This window comes from Calonectris borealis, chromosome 3, assembly GCF_964195595.1.
Source record: "Calonectris borealis chromosome 3, bCalBor7.hap1.2, whole genome shotgun sequence".
Lineage (NCBI taxonomy): Eukaryota > Metazoa > Chordata > Aves > Procellariiformes > Procellariidae > Calonectris > Calonectris borealis.
The window spans coordinates 56,102,911-56,122,094 of NC_134314.1; the positions used below are offsets into that span (position 1 = coordinate 56,102,911).

The following is a 19,184-nucleotide window of genomic DNA, read 5'->3' on the forward strand; positions in this document are numbered from 1 at the left end:
GTGGACATGTTTGCTCTTTTTCTGTGCTTTAATGTGCACCACATTTTCTAAATCTCCAGATTTGACACAACCTTGAAAACAGGCATGGCTTGGCGTTAACATCCTGAGCCTTTGAAACACAGGCAAAATTCATCATCATGACCTTCCATGTGATTCAACACAAGGCCAGTCCTTATATTCGTCCTTTAAAAAATGTGCATAGTGAATTGTTTCCTTCTAGAAGGTACCTGAATCCATAAAGCATACTTTACCTAAATACACATAGCATGATCCGCAATTCAAATGCAGGCTCTGAAATAAATTTGTTACATTTACAAAACAACCCAAATCCACTCTACCTGGATACAATTGTGCCGCTGAACTGTAGGCTAAGATTTTCAGCTGATGATTTGCTCTCTTCTGAAGAAAGTGTCTTGTGCTTTCTTTATTTGCTAGCCAAATTTCAGTGTATTCATTTGTTTCAATGCTCCAGTATATAAATTTCTTATCTACAGTCAAGCTGCCAATTTTCTTACCTGTAGGAAAACATTGTATAGTTAAGCTTCAGAATAAACCCTGAGCAGACAATTTTACATGAGCAGATGGGTGCTTGTATTCACAGTAAGTCAATATGGGTGAGTATCTTGGTCATATCATATCTTCAAAGACCTCCCCTGGAAAGGAGATTTCTGATATTTTCCAATAGGTCTCATGAAGCTGAGACACTTTGTTAATTCAGTTTACAAGTGTACAAATCTACAAGTGTAGATTTGAAGGCTTTTTATTATCCATAATTATGAGAACTGCAATTCAATTAGCAAACATCAGAAATAAAACACAAGAGCAAGAGCTGTCTACAGAAACTTTCATCATTTTTCCAAGATGAAAACCACAGTGCTCTGCCATCTCCCAGGAACAATTAAGACAGCTCCTCTGATAACAGAACAGCTTTACCAGCACTCCTCCAGAATTGAGCTGAAAACTGAGCAACCAAGATTAAGGTTATCATTACAAGAAGTGCAACATAGATAAGTTGTCATACAAGACTCTACCTGCATGAAATACCCTCCCCACATATTGAAGTCTGCAATGCCACTTTCAGGCATAACTTAAGATGGTATTGTATTTTTTCATTGAGATAAACTGTAATAGGTGTATCTAATATGAAACCCTAGCAAAATAATGTGTTGATACTATAAGTATCTATTGACAAGAAATATTCTTCTATCTAAGAAATCTATTGACAAGTAGCAATTGAGGCTGTAGCATCTCCATTTGATTTACATCTTACTAGAATACATATTTGCATCAGTAAATATTCTCACACTGCTCTTTCTCCTAGTTTGTATCAACGGTGTACACAACTAGAAACACAGAACACAAACGTTTTGCCCACCTTGCCTATAGATGAATCAATTTCATAAAGAAAGTGCTTCATGAATGCTTGTCGTGGTTTAACCCCAGCCAGCGAATAAACCCCACGCAGCCGCTCGATCCCCCCCACCCACCCCCGGTGGGATGGGGGAGAGAATCGGGAGGGCACAAGTAGGAAAACTCCCGGGTCGAGATAAAAACAGTTTAATAATTGAAATAAAACTAAGTAGAACAGTAATAATAACAATGAGAACAACAACAATAACAGAATATACAAAGCAGACGATGCGCAATACAACTGCTCACCGACCGCGCGTCACGAACGGGGGGGCGAGTCCCCCCCCCCCGGTTTTGATACTGAGCATGATGTCACATGGTATAGAATACCCCATTGGCCAGCTGGGTCCACCCCCCCGGCTGTGCTCCCCCTCCCCGGTGCAAGCACCACCCAGCAATAGCCAAAGCATCAATGGGCCATCAACGCTCCTTTCACACCAAACCCAAAACACAGCACACCCCCAAGCTACTGGGAAGAAAGTTAACCCTGTCCCAGCCGGAACCAGGACAATGCTATTTTGCTGAAATGAACATTGTTTGATGTAAGAGACAGCGAGAATCACAATCTACCTAGAAACATAACAGAGCACTCAGACCTTGAAAACTTGGTATTTTGGTAATTCTCCAGCAGTGACAACCATCCACATCTGAGGCCCATATTTCATCTCTTCCTCTGATAAAGAGCAGCTGGGGATTCTTGGAGTCAGACACATCTATACTCATAGGTCTTCCTAGCTCTGCTTCTGCCACGTTACAGGTGCAGTAGTTCCTCATCTGTTCTTCCACTGATATGTATCCCAAAATGTGGTGCACGGTGTTATTCAGAATACCATAATAAAACATGTGGCTGCCATAATCAAGCTCTTCCATCCAGTACAAGCGGCTATCAAATAAAATGCATTGCTTAGAATAGAAAAACTTCAATCTGAGAAATCTGCCCTAAATGCAGTCCTGTAAATGACTACAGTCACAAACCTCCCAAACGTTTAAAACAAGGTAACTACAGCAGCATACTTGCAGACTGATTCCAGGTGCTTAAATGATATTTTTGAATGGAAGGTCACCATAACTGACTATTCTGGAGAAACGGTTAGTGTAAAAAATTGTCGTTTGGTGCTGACCTTCATTTGCATCACTTAAATAGAAGAACCTATCAGTATTTAAGTATCTTTTGAAATCTTTACTCAAATACAGACATCTTTTTGAAACTAGATCTGTCCAAGCTCCAAGCAGTATAAAAGTAGAACTACATCCAGAAATTTCTGAGATTTACACAATGCAAAAGACTCATATACTATAAAAAGTCCTTTTTGGTCCTTAACAGTTGATGATTTCATGAAAATCCTGTTTAAAATATGCTTTAAAAAGTTATTAGTAATATATGCCTTACCTTAAGAAAGGATATGACAACAGAGATGATACAGTTGAATTACTTTTACTCAACTGTATGTTCAAGTCTTTTAGAGATTTTTTCTTGAGCTCAAGATCAATAACAAATATTTGGGTTTCATTCCAGGGTGTTTTCAGGGCAACAAAGAGATGTCTTGCAATCCAGTCAACTGCGATGGCTGTGGCATTGCGAAGATATGCATCTTTGAAAAACTTAAGAAAAAAATAAAAACATTACTAAAACCGCTTGAAGGCAGAACTTTCCCACCTGATGCTAGGACATTATGAAATTAAATTTGTTTCCAAAATAAATTCTATTTGGCAAGTAGAAGTCAAAATATGAGGAGATGCCATGGAACGAAGACTCCAATATTTCTATACAAATGAAGACTACTGTTTCACAAATATCAATTGTTGCTTCCATGTTGCTTCCATATTCTTGAAATTAGAATGAAATAAAATTAAATTAAATTACATTTGATACAAAAATAAATTTCTAAATTTCTTGTATTTAATAGCGTGCATTTTAAATTGTCTGTTGAAATAACTTATCAAGAAAGCAGATGTCAGTAAAATCATACATGTTTAATAGGACAACTTTACCAATGGCATACTCTGGCCTATTCTAATAGCTATTGATGACAAAAAAAATTGAAGTCCAAATTTTATTATATTATACATATTTTTATTGTATTGCTAGAAAGGAAAATTATCCAGCTAATCTCTTTCATATTGCATCTCATATAAACTGGCAATCATTAAGAAAATTGTGTCTTTCCAGTTCTGTTTTCCCCACTGTATTTTGCCATTAAATGAGCTTTGTTCATCATGCTGCTTTTTTTCTGTTTCAAATATGCAGTTTTGACTTCTTCAAAAACATTGTTAGCCCAGAAATGATGACAGTAATGGACACATATTTTCCGAGATTCTCTCAAGCAAGGGAATGAACAAAGGAATACCTGAAACTTTGAAGTATTCTGTATATTCAGAAGAAAAAGAGAATCTTCTACAATATAGTACGCTTTGTCATCATTAGCAGTATAACAGATGTCCTTTACATTTGTCTTTGCTGAAAGTTCCCATATGGTATGATTATTGTCTGTGTCAGTAAGAAACAACTTGTTGGCAGAAACAGTTATAAGAGTTGGGACAGGGAAAAGCTCTGGAAGGAAAAGGGCACAGCAGAATTTACAAAAAACATTCTAGACAATAGCAGTCATTCATAAGGAAAGCAAGTACAAGATAAAAATGAATGATGGCCCTGCACAAATTATATTTGGTCCTATGTCACAGCAAATAATAAATAAAATAATGAGATGCCTTCTTGTCATCACATGCAAACTCCTAAGATTTTTTCAATGGCATTGTGGATGTTTACATAACAAGTTTAAGCCTAGTAAAAACAAATTTGCTCACTTAATTACCTTTAACAACCCAAATAGAAATAGCCTATGATCCCTAGTAGATTTCTAACTCTCCTGGTTACATTTCACAGCCCAATTAGAAATATTCTATGATCTCTAGCAGTATGCAGATTACAGATCAAAATCTGCTGTTCTATACTACCCTGGGGTTGCCTAGAAAAGTTAATTTAGCATAGTTTTGAGGAAAGACTTGAAATTCCTGAAATTTAATCTAATGATAAGAAATGTGTTAATCATTTCATGTAGGAAGCTGTAACTATTTCCTCTATGGTGTCTATTGTAGGGTGGAACAAATGTCACACAGTGTCGGATTTATTTATCAGACTACCAAATTCCTGTACTGTCAATTTCACCAGCTATTACACACAAACCATGAGATGGCACCTAAATAATCCATACCTGATGAATTCCTCTCTGCTATATCAGACAAAGGTCCTGGACCCACAGAGGTGAAGGCTTGCACCTGGGGGACAGGAGATTGTTACATATATTAAGTAGCAGCATAAATGATTGCATTTGAGAGCCTGTAGAGTCATGGTTAATGACAAAAACAGAACCAGATCCCTGGCTGCTTAGCTAGGAACATATGCATGTGCTCTGTTTGACCTAAGGCTGTGCTGGTCATCTCAAAGGCTACATTCAGGGTTGGATCATGACTATTAAGAGAATTTTAAGCAGCGGCTCAGAGAGTGACAATTCATGCTGCATCTGTCAATTAGAGCTCAAAGGACATCAGACAGTCTTGTCTCCTTCCCCAGGATGGAGGAATTCCTACTGTTGGTTGACGTTGCAACAAACATGGTGTTCTCCCCCACCAGTATGTGGTCTATTACATGCTCTCATGCTTTTAACTTGTCTTTCAAGCACACATTCTGTGTGTTCCAAACCTTTTATCACAATGAAAACACTTGACAAGTTTTAATATGAAAGTCTCTTTTTAGGGAAGCCATGTGAGCCCCTGCATTTCTCCAGCAGTGGAATTTCTCTTGATCTGTGGCTCTGTTTTAATGGCCTGTCACTCTCCATCAGCTTAGTTGAATCTGTGTTTAACTTGTAGCTTTTAGTAGTGGCTTTGGAAGACCTCTAGAAAAGTTTCCTTTGGGCTTCACCAAACCTGTGTAATATTGCAGCATTGTTTTTCCACCTTATTTAAGGAACAATACAATATGTAGAAATGTTAAGCCAGGTATCCAAGAGTGAATCAGTGAATCAGCAGTTCCACAAGCAGAAACCACAAGTTCTTGCCCCAAGCCCAATACCGTCTCCTAGGCAAACACATCAGGCTGCACTGATAACATCTACCATCTAGCATGAGATAAGTTCAGTAGTTTTTCGTACCTGAAACCTTACTGTGAGGCTGGGAAGCACATCCCTGAGAGTAAAGAGCATCAGGGTGGGTTTAACGTTGCTCACATTCCACTCTGTGAAAGTGTCAGCAGTGCCACTCTGACTCAATAGTTGATAGTAAACCTTGAACAGTGTTAATACTCCGTTGTTCTTTTCAGGTCTGTCCCACCTGAACTCCACAAGGACCTTCTCATAACTTTCATGTAGGTTATTTCGTAACACATATATTCTAGGGTTTGTAGGGGGTGAAGGAACTGTATTAAAAAAAAGATAAAAAACACAGAGCAAAGTACTCCTATCGAAACACAAACTCTACCTCGTAATTAATTCTTTTACTTTTCAGCCTGAGCTTTACAATCCCAACACTGACAGAGACAGATAGCAATTAGTGAGATGTAAATTACAGATTAATATCTAAAACTTCATGGTAATTCCTTTCTGTTATTCATTGGTGTGCAGGTATCTGATTTTAACTTGCTTAGCAAAAAAAGAGCTGTATAAACAGAGACAAATGCACTCTGGCACTCAGATTGGGACATATCTATTTAGCCAAGTCCTGCAGGTAACAATGGAGCTGCAAGAATTTTCACAGCCTAGAGCATGTTCTATCCCCTCTCCTATCCACTTCAAAATCTACTGCAGGTCATAAGCTTTCTCAGCACTCCAGTCACTCAACACTATATTTTAGCTGACTTAACTTTGACTTTCATGAGAGCAAAAATAAACACTGAAGTAAAAAGTGCATTACATTTATTAAAAATTTAATAAGTGGTTAAGATATTACACGCAGCCTTTGATGGTCATTGTAATGCATCTCTATTTCTCTTTCTTGCTCATAGTTATAGGCATGTGGTGGATATATTGTCATGCGCTTTCTGTTCCAAATTCTACTACTGCAATTGAGTGCATTTATATGTGCAATAGATAATTGCCAAAGATACTCAGGAACAGTTCCTTATAATTCTGCCTACAGCTATCTAGACCCGAAAGCTGCTCATTCCTCTCCAGGGTTTCACTTGCTGACATAGACCTCGTCCCAGGTCACCGTTACAGGTGAGGAATGGGGTTTAAAATTCTAGTACCTCCTTCAGGGGCTCGAAGGGATACAGACGTTGTTGGTGCCTTGCCCCAGTATGTGTATGGAGTGACGGTAAAATCAAAGAGTGCAAATGGTTCCAGCCAATCAATGCGGTAAGATGGCATTGTCAGGTTATGGGGATGGAGGCAACGTCCACTCTCCAAAGACTGTGAATGAAATAAAACAGAATAAAATAAAACAAAGCATTTTTTTCCCCTGTCAGAAAAGCCTTCAGTTTTCCAAAATTCCCCTCACCAAGCTAGTCAACTAAATCAAGACAGAGCTGCTCTTCCTGTGAGTGATCGTTGTTTCACCAACTCCTGTGGCACTGTAGCGATGCGTAGCAATCTGCTAGCAATCTGCCCTTTGAGTTTAAATTAAAGCTTGCCAAATTTGCTAAAATTAAGCGTGGATGAAGGCTAGATTTCACATTCAGGCAAAGGCTGTCCCACTGGCAGCTCAGAGGACACTTCTGTCTCTGAGTTACTGTGAAAGGCTTTCTCACACATCTTTGAGCATTGGGAGCTCCTTGCCTGGCACTTCACACCCCAGCAGCTAGCCCAGAGCTACTGCTAAGTCCGTGTTCCTCCTATGTTGGCCTCTTTCATGGAGAAACAGGACAGCTTGCTTTATATTTACAGTTTAGTTTGGTTGCTTGACCGATTTGTAAATGCTGGAGAAGAAACAAACTGTATTTCTGTTTAAAAATAGATATGTCAGCAAGTAGATGCAGTAATACATGTAGATAATAATGAGGGGTTGCATGAATATCCTCACTTGTAGAGCTTTTGATCCCACGCAGTAAAAGACAGTTCCCCATTCCACATTTGTGGAGGGACTCCAAGTGATGTGAAAACTTGAAGAATTTCCTTTAATCCTGAAGGAAGACTTTGGCACTGAATCTGGAATGACTTTTGGTGTAAAAGAAAAATTTCCTGTCCATAAAGAGAGGAAGAAATAATAATAATTTAAAGAATATAAGCAACAGGTAGATTTTTCAAACCTGACTTAAAACATTAAAGTACTATGGAAAATCCTGTAAGCTGTCATTAGATAGAAACAACGAATAAAAACACGATGTATTCTTTTTAGCTATATCCATCAGCTTTTATAATTGCACATTATCCATGTATAGCCTGATATATTTATTAATAAGTTGCTGTTGTTCTTATCTTTTGTCAAATGACTAAAGAATTTCAAGAATGAAGAATTACAGGCTGACAGTGAATACCTTTATTGAGGGGTTTAGATAAAGAAAATAACGTACCTGGCAAAGGTTTAAGTGATGTGTGAACAAGGGTAAAGGCTGCAAACTCTGCTGGTTGTGAGAATGGAATGCTAAGGCTCTGATTGACTTCCTGAGTTGTAATGAACTGAAGACTATTAATCCAGAACAGACGACCACTGTAGTATTCCAGTGCACCCTGAGATATTTCTGAAGTACTCCATGCTGCAAATTCTGTGACAATGGGATTACCACAACTGTGAAAACATGTGTGAAATTAGCAAACTGAAAACACACGTGTAGAGAGAACAAGATTTATGGAATGTTTGACGCATCAATAAGTTTCTCATTATTCAAATTCTTAATCCTCATGTAGGAGGCAGGAAAACAATTCAAAAAGTTTTCTTTAAGTTCTCTAAAGCAGAAGACTTTTTAGAATGGCACATTGCAGGAGCACCTGTGGAAAAAAAGCTTCATTCCCTTGATTTCATTAGAAAACAATTATAAAATGGCTTAATATTCTTAATATGGCATGGATGTAGAAAATTGAGTATTTTGAAAAATCAGCCCACCTTCTCTCAGCAATTCCACTGAAATAGTGGAGTCTACTTCACAGCATGAGATTCATTCTACTTCATCAGAGTAGGTTCCCAGATGAATTTGACCCTGCTAGTTTCCTCGATAACTTTCCATTATTTATTAAACTCTATTAACATTTTCCTCCACTGGGATCATTGGTGATTTAATCCGTCTTGTTACTTCTATATCAAAATTTACAGGCCTTTTTTAGTCCCAATTTATCTTCTGGGTGAGAGATTAAATATGTTGTAAGAGGCATCATTTTGTCATCTCAGAAATGTCTTTCAGCTTAGACACATGCTATCCAAAACAAATTTGGAAAAGCTTTGACACGCCATCAGGTCCATTAGGATGGATTACTTCTAATCTCTCTATTCTGGCATGCCAGGGATGCAATGATTTATGGTTGCCAATTGGTTCACAATGGAGCTGCATGTTCTAGCTAAAACTAATCAACATATTTTCATTCTTTAAATGTTTACCATTAATCATAGCAAGTCTAAAATCAGTCAGAAAATTCAGCTGATTGCACACAAAGTCAGCCTGCAACATTATGAGCACATGTAAATACAGATACTGTTCAATTAAGTTTAAGAAGTTTAATCTGATGCTTGAAAAAAAAATGGCACTCTCCATATGAAAAGGAGCAAAAACGTCGTTTCATGAGCTACCACTCATTATGCACTTGGCACTTACAGAACAAATTACCATTTTTCTCAAAGTCTTAGTATATATTCAAGCTGACCCAAAAACACGGTTTTGTTTTGGTTTTTTTTAAACTTTGTCGTTCAGGAATAATGCAGCCATTTCATGCTCAGGATGATCAAGAGGAAAGCCTGCTGAGTAGTGATTGCCCAGGTGAGAAAGCAGTGTCAGTTCAAGTCCTAAGCTCCATGCATGATGAACAAGCTAGCTCTAGGCACTTGAAAACTGTCAGGTGTTGTAAATGCCAAGATAAAATAGACAATAAATGGTGATTATTTCCTAAAGCTTAGTCTAAAAATTGATGAGCGTGACCTCAGTTCAGTTGAGCTTCCACACTGTGTTTCTCTCGCTGTAAAACCGTGTTAACAGTCATCTCAACATGTAGTTTGCCATCAGCTAGCTGTGATCATTAGCTCTTCTTTTTGTTTATTGTTAAATTAGTAACTAGTGTACCTAACATTGGATAAAATTTGTTTTTAAAGAGTTTTACAAAAACTAGAAAATACAGACTTTCTTACCTCTGCTACATATTTACTTACCCTTCTTTGCAAAGAGAAACTCTGTATAGGTTTAAGTGTAGACTATCTTGCACAAGCCAGTAAAGAAAACCATAGGTGAGATCCAAAGTTAAACCAACCACCTAAGAAAAAAAAAGTCCAAATGGCAATTTGAACACACCTTCACTTCTGTGGTAAAAGCCCTTAGGCAACTGTTGTCTAGAGAGCATCATGAGTAGCTCTTTATTGGCAAAAATAACATTACTACCATGAATGTTTATTTTAACATAAAAAGAGTAGCACTAGAAAATAATCAGGTCCTTGGTGGACACCTATTTATAGCAGCTGATGATTTTCTAGATAGCATTTTATGAGCACCTGTCACAGTGTTCATCCCTGGAGTATCTGAGTACTTCAGATATGATGGCAATAGTGTATCAAGTGATTAGTGGAACTACCTATCAAAATTTCCAGAACACCTCTGGTATTTTAACATTTTTTGTCTGAAGCAGGTGGTTGATAACTAGTCTAAAAGTTGGAATCACCTTTTGAAAGAAGTATTTCAGATCTTTTGTCTTTGTTTTCTAGTTTTGTTTTTATGCATACAATATTTAATGATGTGTTGCATTATTTATGGAAAATACATGCAAATTTTTTATTGACGTATTTGGTTAAACAGGAAATTAAAATATTTACATTTTGGTAAATCATTTATTATTAAATAAAGAGTCTGGGGGAACAGGGGGGCAGGAAATGAAACAATCTTCCTGTTCATTACTTCAATATTTCATCTTCATTTAAGCTAGGTGCAAGATTTTTTGTTTATTTTTAATAGGATCCAATAGTCAAAATAGAGCTTTCTTGCTTTTGCAGTAAACAACAGATTCAATACCATATGCAACAATAATAGACATCAGACGTCTAATAATCTGTTCTGCGAATAACAAAGAATTTGCTTCCACAAATTAGTCTGCTAAATGTTATCAAGTTCAGTTTATGCCATGTCATTAGCACAGCTTACAAGTTGTTGGGGGCCTCTCTGAACATGTTTTCCAGCAGCTCTCAAACTTCTCATCCAAACACTAGTTGTAACTATTCTTTTATAAGCTTAAATTTCCATTATGGATGTAAGCGGAGCAGCCTTTTTTTTTTTAACTCTTCACTAATAAACTGCAGAAGATGATGACAGGAAAGCAAATGCCATATCACTTAGTTAGTTGGTCTGTTGGTCCTTATGCAATCACATTCTTGACATATTTCTGTTGACATTGTATGTCAGAAAATCAAGGTTTGAATGATTGCTCCTGTAGGATTTCCTGTTAAAAATATCTCACAGTATGTAAGTGCCTGAGTGCATATTTAGTCAACCAAGTTATATTTTATCCCATTTACCTATTCTCCCTCCCATGCTCACCACCAAATTACATCTTCCTGAATCTACCTTGCTTTTTTAAATGTTTGGGTCTTCTTTTCTTGCCCCACATTTTTTCTGCAACTATTACATTTTCCTATAGATGTGCCCGTCTTCTTTCTCCTGATCCCTGTATCCCCATTAATAAAAGGCAAAGAAATATTTGTACTATTCATCTTCAGGAATTAGGCAGTAATTTAACACCTCCCTTCTGTTATGCTTCAAAAATAGACAAACTTTTTCCATTTCATGAGAGGTATTAGTCTCTGGACACGATATGTTGTGATCATGCAATGTAACTCAACATCATAAGACGCAACATAAATTTAGCTACTTGAAATACCCTTGACTAGAAATATTAAGAGACCACACCTAGAGGGTCCTGGCCCCTCCTGCATATAAGGCATTTTGCTGCTCCCCTATAAATTCCTTTTATCTCAGGCATATTGTACAGTATAAATTACTTACTAAGTGCTTTGGAAATTCTATGCCAGATCCTAAGCTGGAATGAATCAGAGTAGCTCTGCCAAAATCAATCAAACTATGCCAGTATGCACCAGCTAAGCTAAACAACTGATTGGAAAATAAAATAATTGTCATAAAAGGATGCAGTTCCTGCCAAAGAAATTAGACTTTCAAAGCTCTGTCTTCACATTTGTTTAGGAAACCTGTCGTCTCCATAGTAGTCTTTTCTATTCCTATCACTCAGATTTCAAGCTAAAAGGAGATACAGCTATATACTGCTGAAGATTCTGTACTGACCAGCTGAACAGCAATTCTTTATTAGAAAAACAGCTAGTAAATACCAGTAAGAACCAGTTATGTAGAGAACATGCTCTAACTGTTGCATAACAGCAATTAACTATTACATTTGTGTTCTAATATTGAAGTAAGAGGTACTCTTTTCAGGATAAAGGACTCCATTGTGCAAGGAAGATACATATTAGTACTTGTGCAAACATATATTTGCATCTTTATATGGAACAATAATGACCAGCTCGATAATTGCACCATTAAAGAATGTTGTACTGCCCTTTTTTTTCTGATGGGTTTATTTGGGGTTTTATTTTAATAAACAAACACCTGACAGCTACAACTGGTCACTTCTCAATCTAGACATGTTTACTTGGCTTTTTTCCTGTATGCATCACAGCAGGAGGCTGAGTTCAGGAAGTCAGTGCATAGATTAGGGGCAGCAGAGAAGCAGGAGCGGAGATGCTTGTTTGTAGGAAGTGTGAATAAATGGATGGTTGAAGGCTGGTGGTGTAGGAAAAAAAATGACAGGAGCAGACAAGCAGTCTTATTGCTGCCAAGGTTCTTGAAAACAAGAACAAGAAATTTGAGGTTAGCATGAGGCGATTCAGAGAAACAGGTAGTGAATCAAAAGAGAGGGGCAAGGAAGTTCATCGCTTAGAATAAACTGCAAATTGTCTGTCCTTTGCAACAGATCACCCAGAAGACATGCGAAAGTGTAAGTGTGCCGTTGAGCTTGGACAGCATATAACGTCCCATGAAGACAGTACACACCAGCCAGCTTCCACAGAGAGGTGTGAATCTAGTACTGGAAGATACAGTGACCCTTTGCAGCACAGACATTTCTCTCTACATGTGACAAAAGTTTTTCAGTTCTTCTGTATTTAGGTTTACAAGTATAGCAGGTACCACACCAGAATCAGCTTTCCCTCTCCTTCCCAAACCCTCATGAATGTAGGAGAGACCTGTGAGATCAGCTGGCCTTTCCGAATGTTAATTGTCTTTCAGAGACTAAACCAGGCCTGGCTTTTTTTATAATCACAGAAATACCAGCCTCTTTTCCTTTGGGAAAGGAGATTGAAATGTTCTGAGGAATGATACAAAGCTAACGAAGAGACATAGATTCTCTAAAGTTTAGAAAGGGTCTTTAATAGAGAACCTGGCTTCAGGTAAAATGGTAGCACAAATTGTATGACAGATGGAATAAAAACAAAGGTTTCTTTAGCAAGCGCTGTGTTATAAAGGAAGCTGTTGCAGCAAATAATATATCTGAGGATATATTGACCTCTTCTGTGGCAGTCAACCTACACCTCACACCAGCACTCCGGACAGAGGGTAAAACCCCACACAGGCTGTGGTTTGAGCTGAGGAGCATTCAGCTTTTCTTTGAGAGAGATTCCGCAGAGTAAAAGCAGTGCAATAGATGGGACAGTCCCTCAGCCTGATCTGCTCAGGACACAACCTTGAAAAGATTCAAAGCTTCACTGGGTCTGCAGTCCCAATCACTCTGACTCCCGGAGTCCTCCAGTCCCTGTTATGGTAGTAAGGGGTTCTCTTGCCAGGGAATTGGGCCATCCATCACTTTTCTCCCAGCTACACAAGGAGGGGAGGGAGGGAGAGAGGGAGGGAGGAAAGGAAGGAAGGAGGGAAGGGAAGGGAAGGGAAGGGAAGGGAAGGGAAGGGAAGGGAAGGGAAGGGAAGGGGGAAGGGAAGGGAAGGGAAGGGAAGGGAAGGGGGAAGGGAAGGGAAGGGAAGGGAAGGGAAGGGAAGGGAAGGGAAGGGAAGGGAAGGGAAGGGAAGGGAAGGGAAGGGAAGGGAAGGGAAGGGAAGGGAAGGGAAGGACACGTATGCAGCTGTTGAGACCATGGCAGATCTTTTCATGAGGTGAATATTTGGTCTCAGAGTTCCTTTGCTGCATAGGCAACACTGAATCCCACCTAGCAAGAACGAGGACAAGCCTCTGGCATGGTAAATCGCACATGGTGGCAGAGGCAGGATGGGTTTGGGGAAGGCAACGATGATCTATGAGGAGCCAGCAGTGAACCAAGGCCTTAAGAGACTTGATAGGACACCAGAGAGGGGTGAATGGAGAAGACAAGCATGGGAGAGGTCAGCGGAGATACAGAGGTTGTCTGTGAGGACCTCAGAGCACATCAAAAAGTCTCCAGGTAGGGAAGGGAAGTTAATGGGCTCCCACATATTGCAGGGGCTTTGGTGAGGTATAGGTGGGAATGGCATCTCTATTTCCCCTCTACCAGCCTACCCCTGCATGGAACCCATTATCCACCCTAATACAGCTAAAACAACAACCCCCCATCCCTTTTTTCCCCTATACCATCCACTATCTTTACTCGCTCTTGCGAGAAGCCCCCTTCCCTTCTACCTGAGGAGCTGCTCTGCTCTGCAGCAACCTCTTCTCAGCCTTCTGGAGCTCCCCAACAGCCTGGAACAAAGAAAGAGGGGCCAAGCTGGGGCCAGGCCTGCATCTGACTCGGGCAAGGGAGAAAGAGAAGATGGGGAAGGGAAGGGGCGAGTTGGGGATGGAGAGCCTCGAAGATCCCCAAAGCACAGGACTCACTGTTCCTGCCACCGCACGAGGGACAGGATCAGGCAGATGGGGACTGTCAGTGGCAGATCTGGCACCCTCACCAGCACTGCAGCAGCAGCAGCAGCCACAAGCTGTGCCAGGCCGCAGGAGGGGCCAGCTGCGCTGAATGCAAGTATGCACCAGCTGCCGGCCCCCCTCTCTCATCAGCACAGGCAAACCCTGCCTCTGCAGCAGCACCTCTGCAGCCTGAAGTGCAACTCCAGTGTCCCTGGCAAGTGTCTAGCCCCAAAACTGGCCCTGTCAGGACCTGCAAGCTGGGGAACATCACAAAGGAGGCAGGATGCTATGAAGCTCTGGCTCCGTATTTTGATGGGAAAACCAGAACTGACCATTAGACTTAAGTCATTTGGGAAAAGCAAGTACCTTTCTCATATGGGAAGGAGCAGCATTACAACCATAAGGACATCTTTAATGTCACATTTTGTTGCAAGGGTCTGACTTTAGAATTACAGGCCAAAGTTTTGGTACAGCTATTACATGATTTAATTCTTACCCTGTTCTCAAAATGATATAACAATATTGCAAGAAAGGCATGTTATTCTTCTGGTCATAACATGTCGATTTTGACAACCATGAACACTGACTATATTCAAGAGATCTAACCACTAAAACACACCCCCCCCCTAAAAAAAAAGAAAAAAAAATCAGTCACCTGTTTACCAGAAAACTGTAGCTGCTCTTGTAACACAAGATACTCCTCTCCATTCAGTCTTGCGCTCTCCACTGAATACATTGTGGCCCAGTACAAATAACCATTTACTGAATCCACTACTAGATCCTTCACTAGGAACACAACATGAGCCACAACATCCATATGGCCTCCCAGTAGTGATTTTCTGTAGATCTAGGGACAAAAGAATTGCTTTTAGCATCACACCTAAATCCTCAGCCATGATCAATTGAGTATACATGAGTGACTTTTCCACAGCCATTTATCAGAAGCTTATGAAAGCCTTAGGCTTTCAAAGCCTAAACTTTTGCATTCAAAGTATAAGGATGAAGAATAAGGCAAAATTATTAGTTAATGTTTGCCAGAAAGTAACAAAAGAAAAAGCTGAAATATCTCTTCCCCTTGACTTTCCCAGTTTTGGCAGCCTTCTGTCTGACAGAGTTTCTCACCCACTTCATATTCACTATTCACAAGTGTAAATGAGGGTGCAAGGCAGTGTGAAATCTGGCCTCTTAGCTCCAGTTTTTAAAACAGCTTCTGACTTTGCACTTACAAGAAATGAAATGCATAATTTGACAGCACTGCATAAATTAGCACTGCAATTTTGAAGTCAGATACCTTTTAAATAATTCACATGTCAATGTTCCTGCTATGAGAGTGTACAAAGTGCAATTGTAATTTTTTTATCTGCAGTCATCTGCAAAATATCACAGTACAGAGGCCAATCTTGAAAATCTCTGTGTAAACAAATCCTGTCAAATTTGATTAAAATAAAGTCCATTTACTTCTTAGCTGAGATCAACTTGGCAGCCTCCATTTTCACTATCTTCACTTACTTTTACAATGTTGAATCCAACAAAACTGTTGATAGCATGTTTCATTTGCCCATTTTGCACCTGGAATTCAGTCTCCTGCACTAGTGAATATTAGTGAACATTTTATCCCAAACTTTTTATAACTCTGGAAAATCACACAAGGGAAGAAAGGCTTCCTTGTTCTACACTATAATAGCAAAAGTCCAAATGCATCTCAGGTTGCAAGAAGTAAGGATTATCTTCCCAAATACTGTTTTACAGTCTTTCTTGTTGACTTTAATTTTTTTTCCTTTTAAGAAGTGCAACTATACCTACCATATTTGCTTTGCCAGCCCAGTACAAACATTGACCCAACCAATCAAAGGCCAACATCCTTGCATTTCTGACGTCAGATACATAAGTATTCTCGGTGGTACCCTTTCTTTTGTTCAATGGCCAGGTCTGAACTTCCCCCATGGAATTAATCCAATAAAGAGTGTCATTATACCAGTCAAGGTCTTGAAGAAGGGATAATATTAAACATTTCACAAACATGTAAAAAAAAAAAATGTATTTTGTTAAAGAATAAAAAGTATCCAGATACTTCAGGTTTTTAAAAATCAATACAAATGAACAGTTAGGCTCAGTTAGCATGAAGATAGATACTTTGTTATAGGAATACAATGTACATATATAGTACATATATAGCCCTGATGATTATAAATATATGACATATATTGGGGTGCTAGAGGCAGAACTATTTAGTTCAGAGAGTTGATTTTAGCTCTGCTGTAACTGTGGTGCTGTCAGTAGGGTTTCACTAAGGATTAATTTGATCCATAAAGTAGAAGAAAGGGGATGGACACAAAGGCTTAGCTCAGTGAAGTTGGTTCACTGCACTGCACTGCATTCAAGTCTAGACTGCTGCAGTGAAAGCTCTTGTCTTTCAGTTCTGATGATGAAATTTATGCAGAACTAATAAACGCCAACAAGTCTGTAGCAGCAGCATGCAGTTTGTTTAGCACTTACCTGAAATATTTCTTATATGAGGATAGAGGAGTTCTCCTGGCCCGTAGCTATCCAACCGCTGCTTCCAGAGCCCTTCAGCCCCCACTGCCAACATATACGGTTCTTCTTCAGCTGATAAAGAAAGAAAACTGCAGTTATGCACACCAAGGAGTGACTGATGTATAATATTTGTATTTCAATAGCAGGGGCTTCTGTTTCTGGAAAGTTGCAGAAGCACACTTAAAACTGCCCCTACTATAAGGAATAATGGACAAAGAAGAAAGGCATGAAAATATCATAATCTGAGAAACTCAGACATTCAGGGCAAGTTTAGATACAGAACAATAAAGCAATTTGGAACCCTATTAGATGCTTAAAAACCACTGTGGGTTTGGACCTGGCCTTACCAAAATCGGGCAAAAGTCATCCCTAATTTCAAGTGCCAGTCCAGTGCCTTAAGTTGAAAGCTAATTTCCCCTCAGACATAGGTTATTATGGGTGAACTAGGTTTCAAAAACATTCCAAAGGTCTACAAATCTCAGACATTGTGCACACATCCATTTCCCCCATTATCTATGCTCAAACCAAGGATTTTCAGCTTTTAGTGAGCCTGCCCTTTCCCATAAACTGTCATTAACCCCCAAGGCACTGCTCAAACCACTTCGTCATAGAAAGTGCTTTACAGAGCACAGGAAAGGAATAATACCTCTCATACCTGTTCATTTGATAGTGTATCAGATAATGTGTTTGATAATGTATTTGCATTAGAAAAATGTATATAAGTAGTAGTAATAATAATAAGTAGTAATAATATATAATACCATTATTGTAGTTTGAGAATCTTACTGCTTTAACTAAAAGCAAATTTACTTATCCTGTATTCTTTAATGTTTCTAAGACAATCCTTTTTGTGCCTCCCATTTTGCAGTCTTTGCCCAAAGACTGGACCTCACTTGTTGGAAAGCTGTATGCATAACTTGTTCTTTATTTCTCCTGGATGACAAAGCAATTCTCACCTTCTTCTAAAGTTGTGCCTCTAAATGACTCTGACCATGGCCCTTCACCAGCAGGAGACACAGCTCTGACTGACACTTCATATGCTGTGAAGCTGGCCAGCTCCTTCACTGTAAACCTAGTGTTACTAATGTTTGAGACAACCCTTTCCTCCTCAGATGGATGCTGAGATGACACTTTCACATCATAGGTCCAGTTCTGCCAAGCAGATAGACCTGTGAGATGCAAACAATCATGTTATTACAGAGTAGATGGCTGTAACCGATTATAAACATTCTTTGAGAAAACTGTACTTTGGAGACTCATTTCAAAAATGCCAGCATCAGGGGAATTAGGAAAGGGATAAATTAAAAATTTACACTCCCCAACTCTGGGACTAACCAAGAGTAGTGGTTCAATCCCCCATGAAGAACAAAGTTGGAAGAACCAAAATTTTCCCCAACCAGGTAATTTTCTGCTGTTCAAAGACGCATGCACAGAGGATAGATACCATAGCACAGTCACTGATCAAAAGTAATTACGTCTCTGACATGCATTTTCTGAGTGATATCAGCAACCAACATTACTGTTACTCCATGCCATACTTAAGATGGAGCCTTGCTTAAAATCCCTTGCAGGTTACAAAGGAGTTACCAATATAAACTTGTATTAATTTAGCCAGACAATTTAGCTATTTTACTGGCAAATCTTGTGTTAAATTTTTCAAACTGAGATAATTCCACATCTTCCAGCAGGATTGGCTATTTGTTGTGGTTTAACCCAGCAGGCAGCCAAACACCACACAGCTGCTCGCTCACACCCCCCCCCCCACAGTGGGCTGGAGGAGAGAATCAGAAGAGTAAAAATGAGAACACTTATGGATTGAGATAAGAACAGTTTAATAATTAAAATAAAATATAATAATAATAATAATAATAAGAAGAAGAAGAAGAAGAAGAAGAAGTAGTAGTAATGAAAAGGAAGAAAACAAAAAGAGAGAGAAATAAAACCCAAGAAAGACAAGTGATGCAAATGAAAAAAAAAACAATTGCTCACCACCAACTAACCGATGCCCAGCCAGTCCCTGAGCAGCGGCTCTCCAGCCAGCTTTCCCCTAGTTTATATACTAGAGCATGAGGTTATATGGCATGGAATATCCCATTGGCCAGTTTGGGTCCACTGTCCTGGCTGTGCCCCCTCCCAGCTTCTTGTGTATCTCCAGCCTTCTCAGTTGGTAGAGCATGAGAAGCTGAAAAGGCCTTGACTCTGTGTAAGAACTTCTCAGCCATAACA

The 19,184-nt window shown here is 39.2% G+C and overlaps 1 protein-coding gene across 1 annotated transcript in view; it reads right to left on the bottom strand.

The window, feature by feature from the left end:
* Window positions 1-19,184, bottom strand: part of ROS1 (ROS proto-oncogene 1, receptor tyrosine kinase) — a 75,117-nt gene that overhangs the window by 38,789 nt on the left and 17,144 nt on the right. Inside the window, exons 14-27 of the mRNA XM_075148086.1 lie at window positions 17,915-18,127; window positions 16,920-17,030; window positions 16,227-16,408; window positions 15,079-15,270; window positions 9,697-9,797; window positions 7,916-8,130; window positions 7,419-7,583; window positions 6,653-6,814; window positions 5,562-5,824; window positions 4,623-4,686; window positions 3,759-3,961; window positions 2,801-3,012; window positions 2,007-2,293; window positions 339-515 (exon numbers count right to left, since the gene is read on the bottom strand). Coding sequence (XP_075004187.1) covers window positions 339-515; window positions 2,007-2,293; window positions 2,801-3,012; window positions 3,759-3,961; window positions 4,623-4,686; window positions 5,562-5,824; window positions 6,653-6,814; window positions 7,419-7,583; window positions 7,916-8,130; window positions 9,697-9,797; window positions 15,079-15,270; window positions 16,227-16,408; window positions 16,920-17,030; window positions 17,915-18,127 — 2,547 coding nt within the window. The remainder of the gene's footprint in view (window positions 1-338; window positions 516-2,006; window positions 2,294-2,800; window positions 3,013-3,758; window positions 3,962-4,622; window positions 4,687-5,561; window positions 5,825-6,652; window positions 6,815-7,418; window positions 7,584-7,915; window positions 8,131-9,696; window positions 9,798-15,078; window positions 15,271-16,226; window positions 16,409-16,919; window positions 17,031-17,914; window positions 18,128-19,184) is intronic.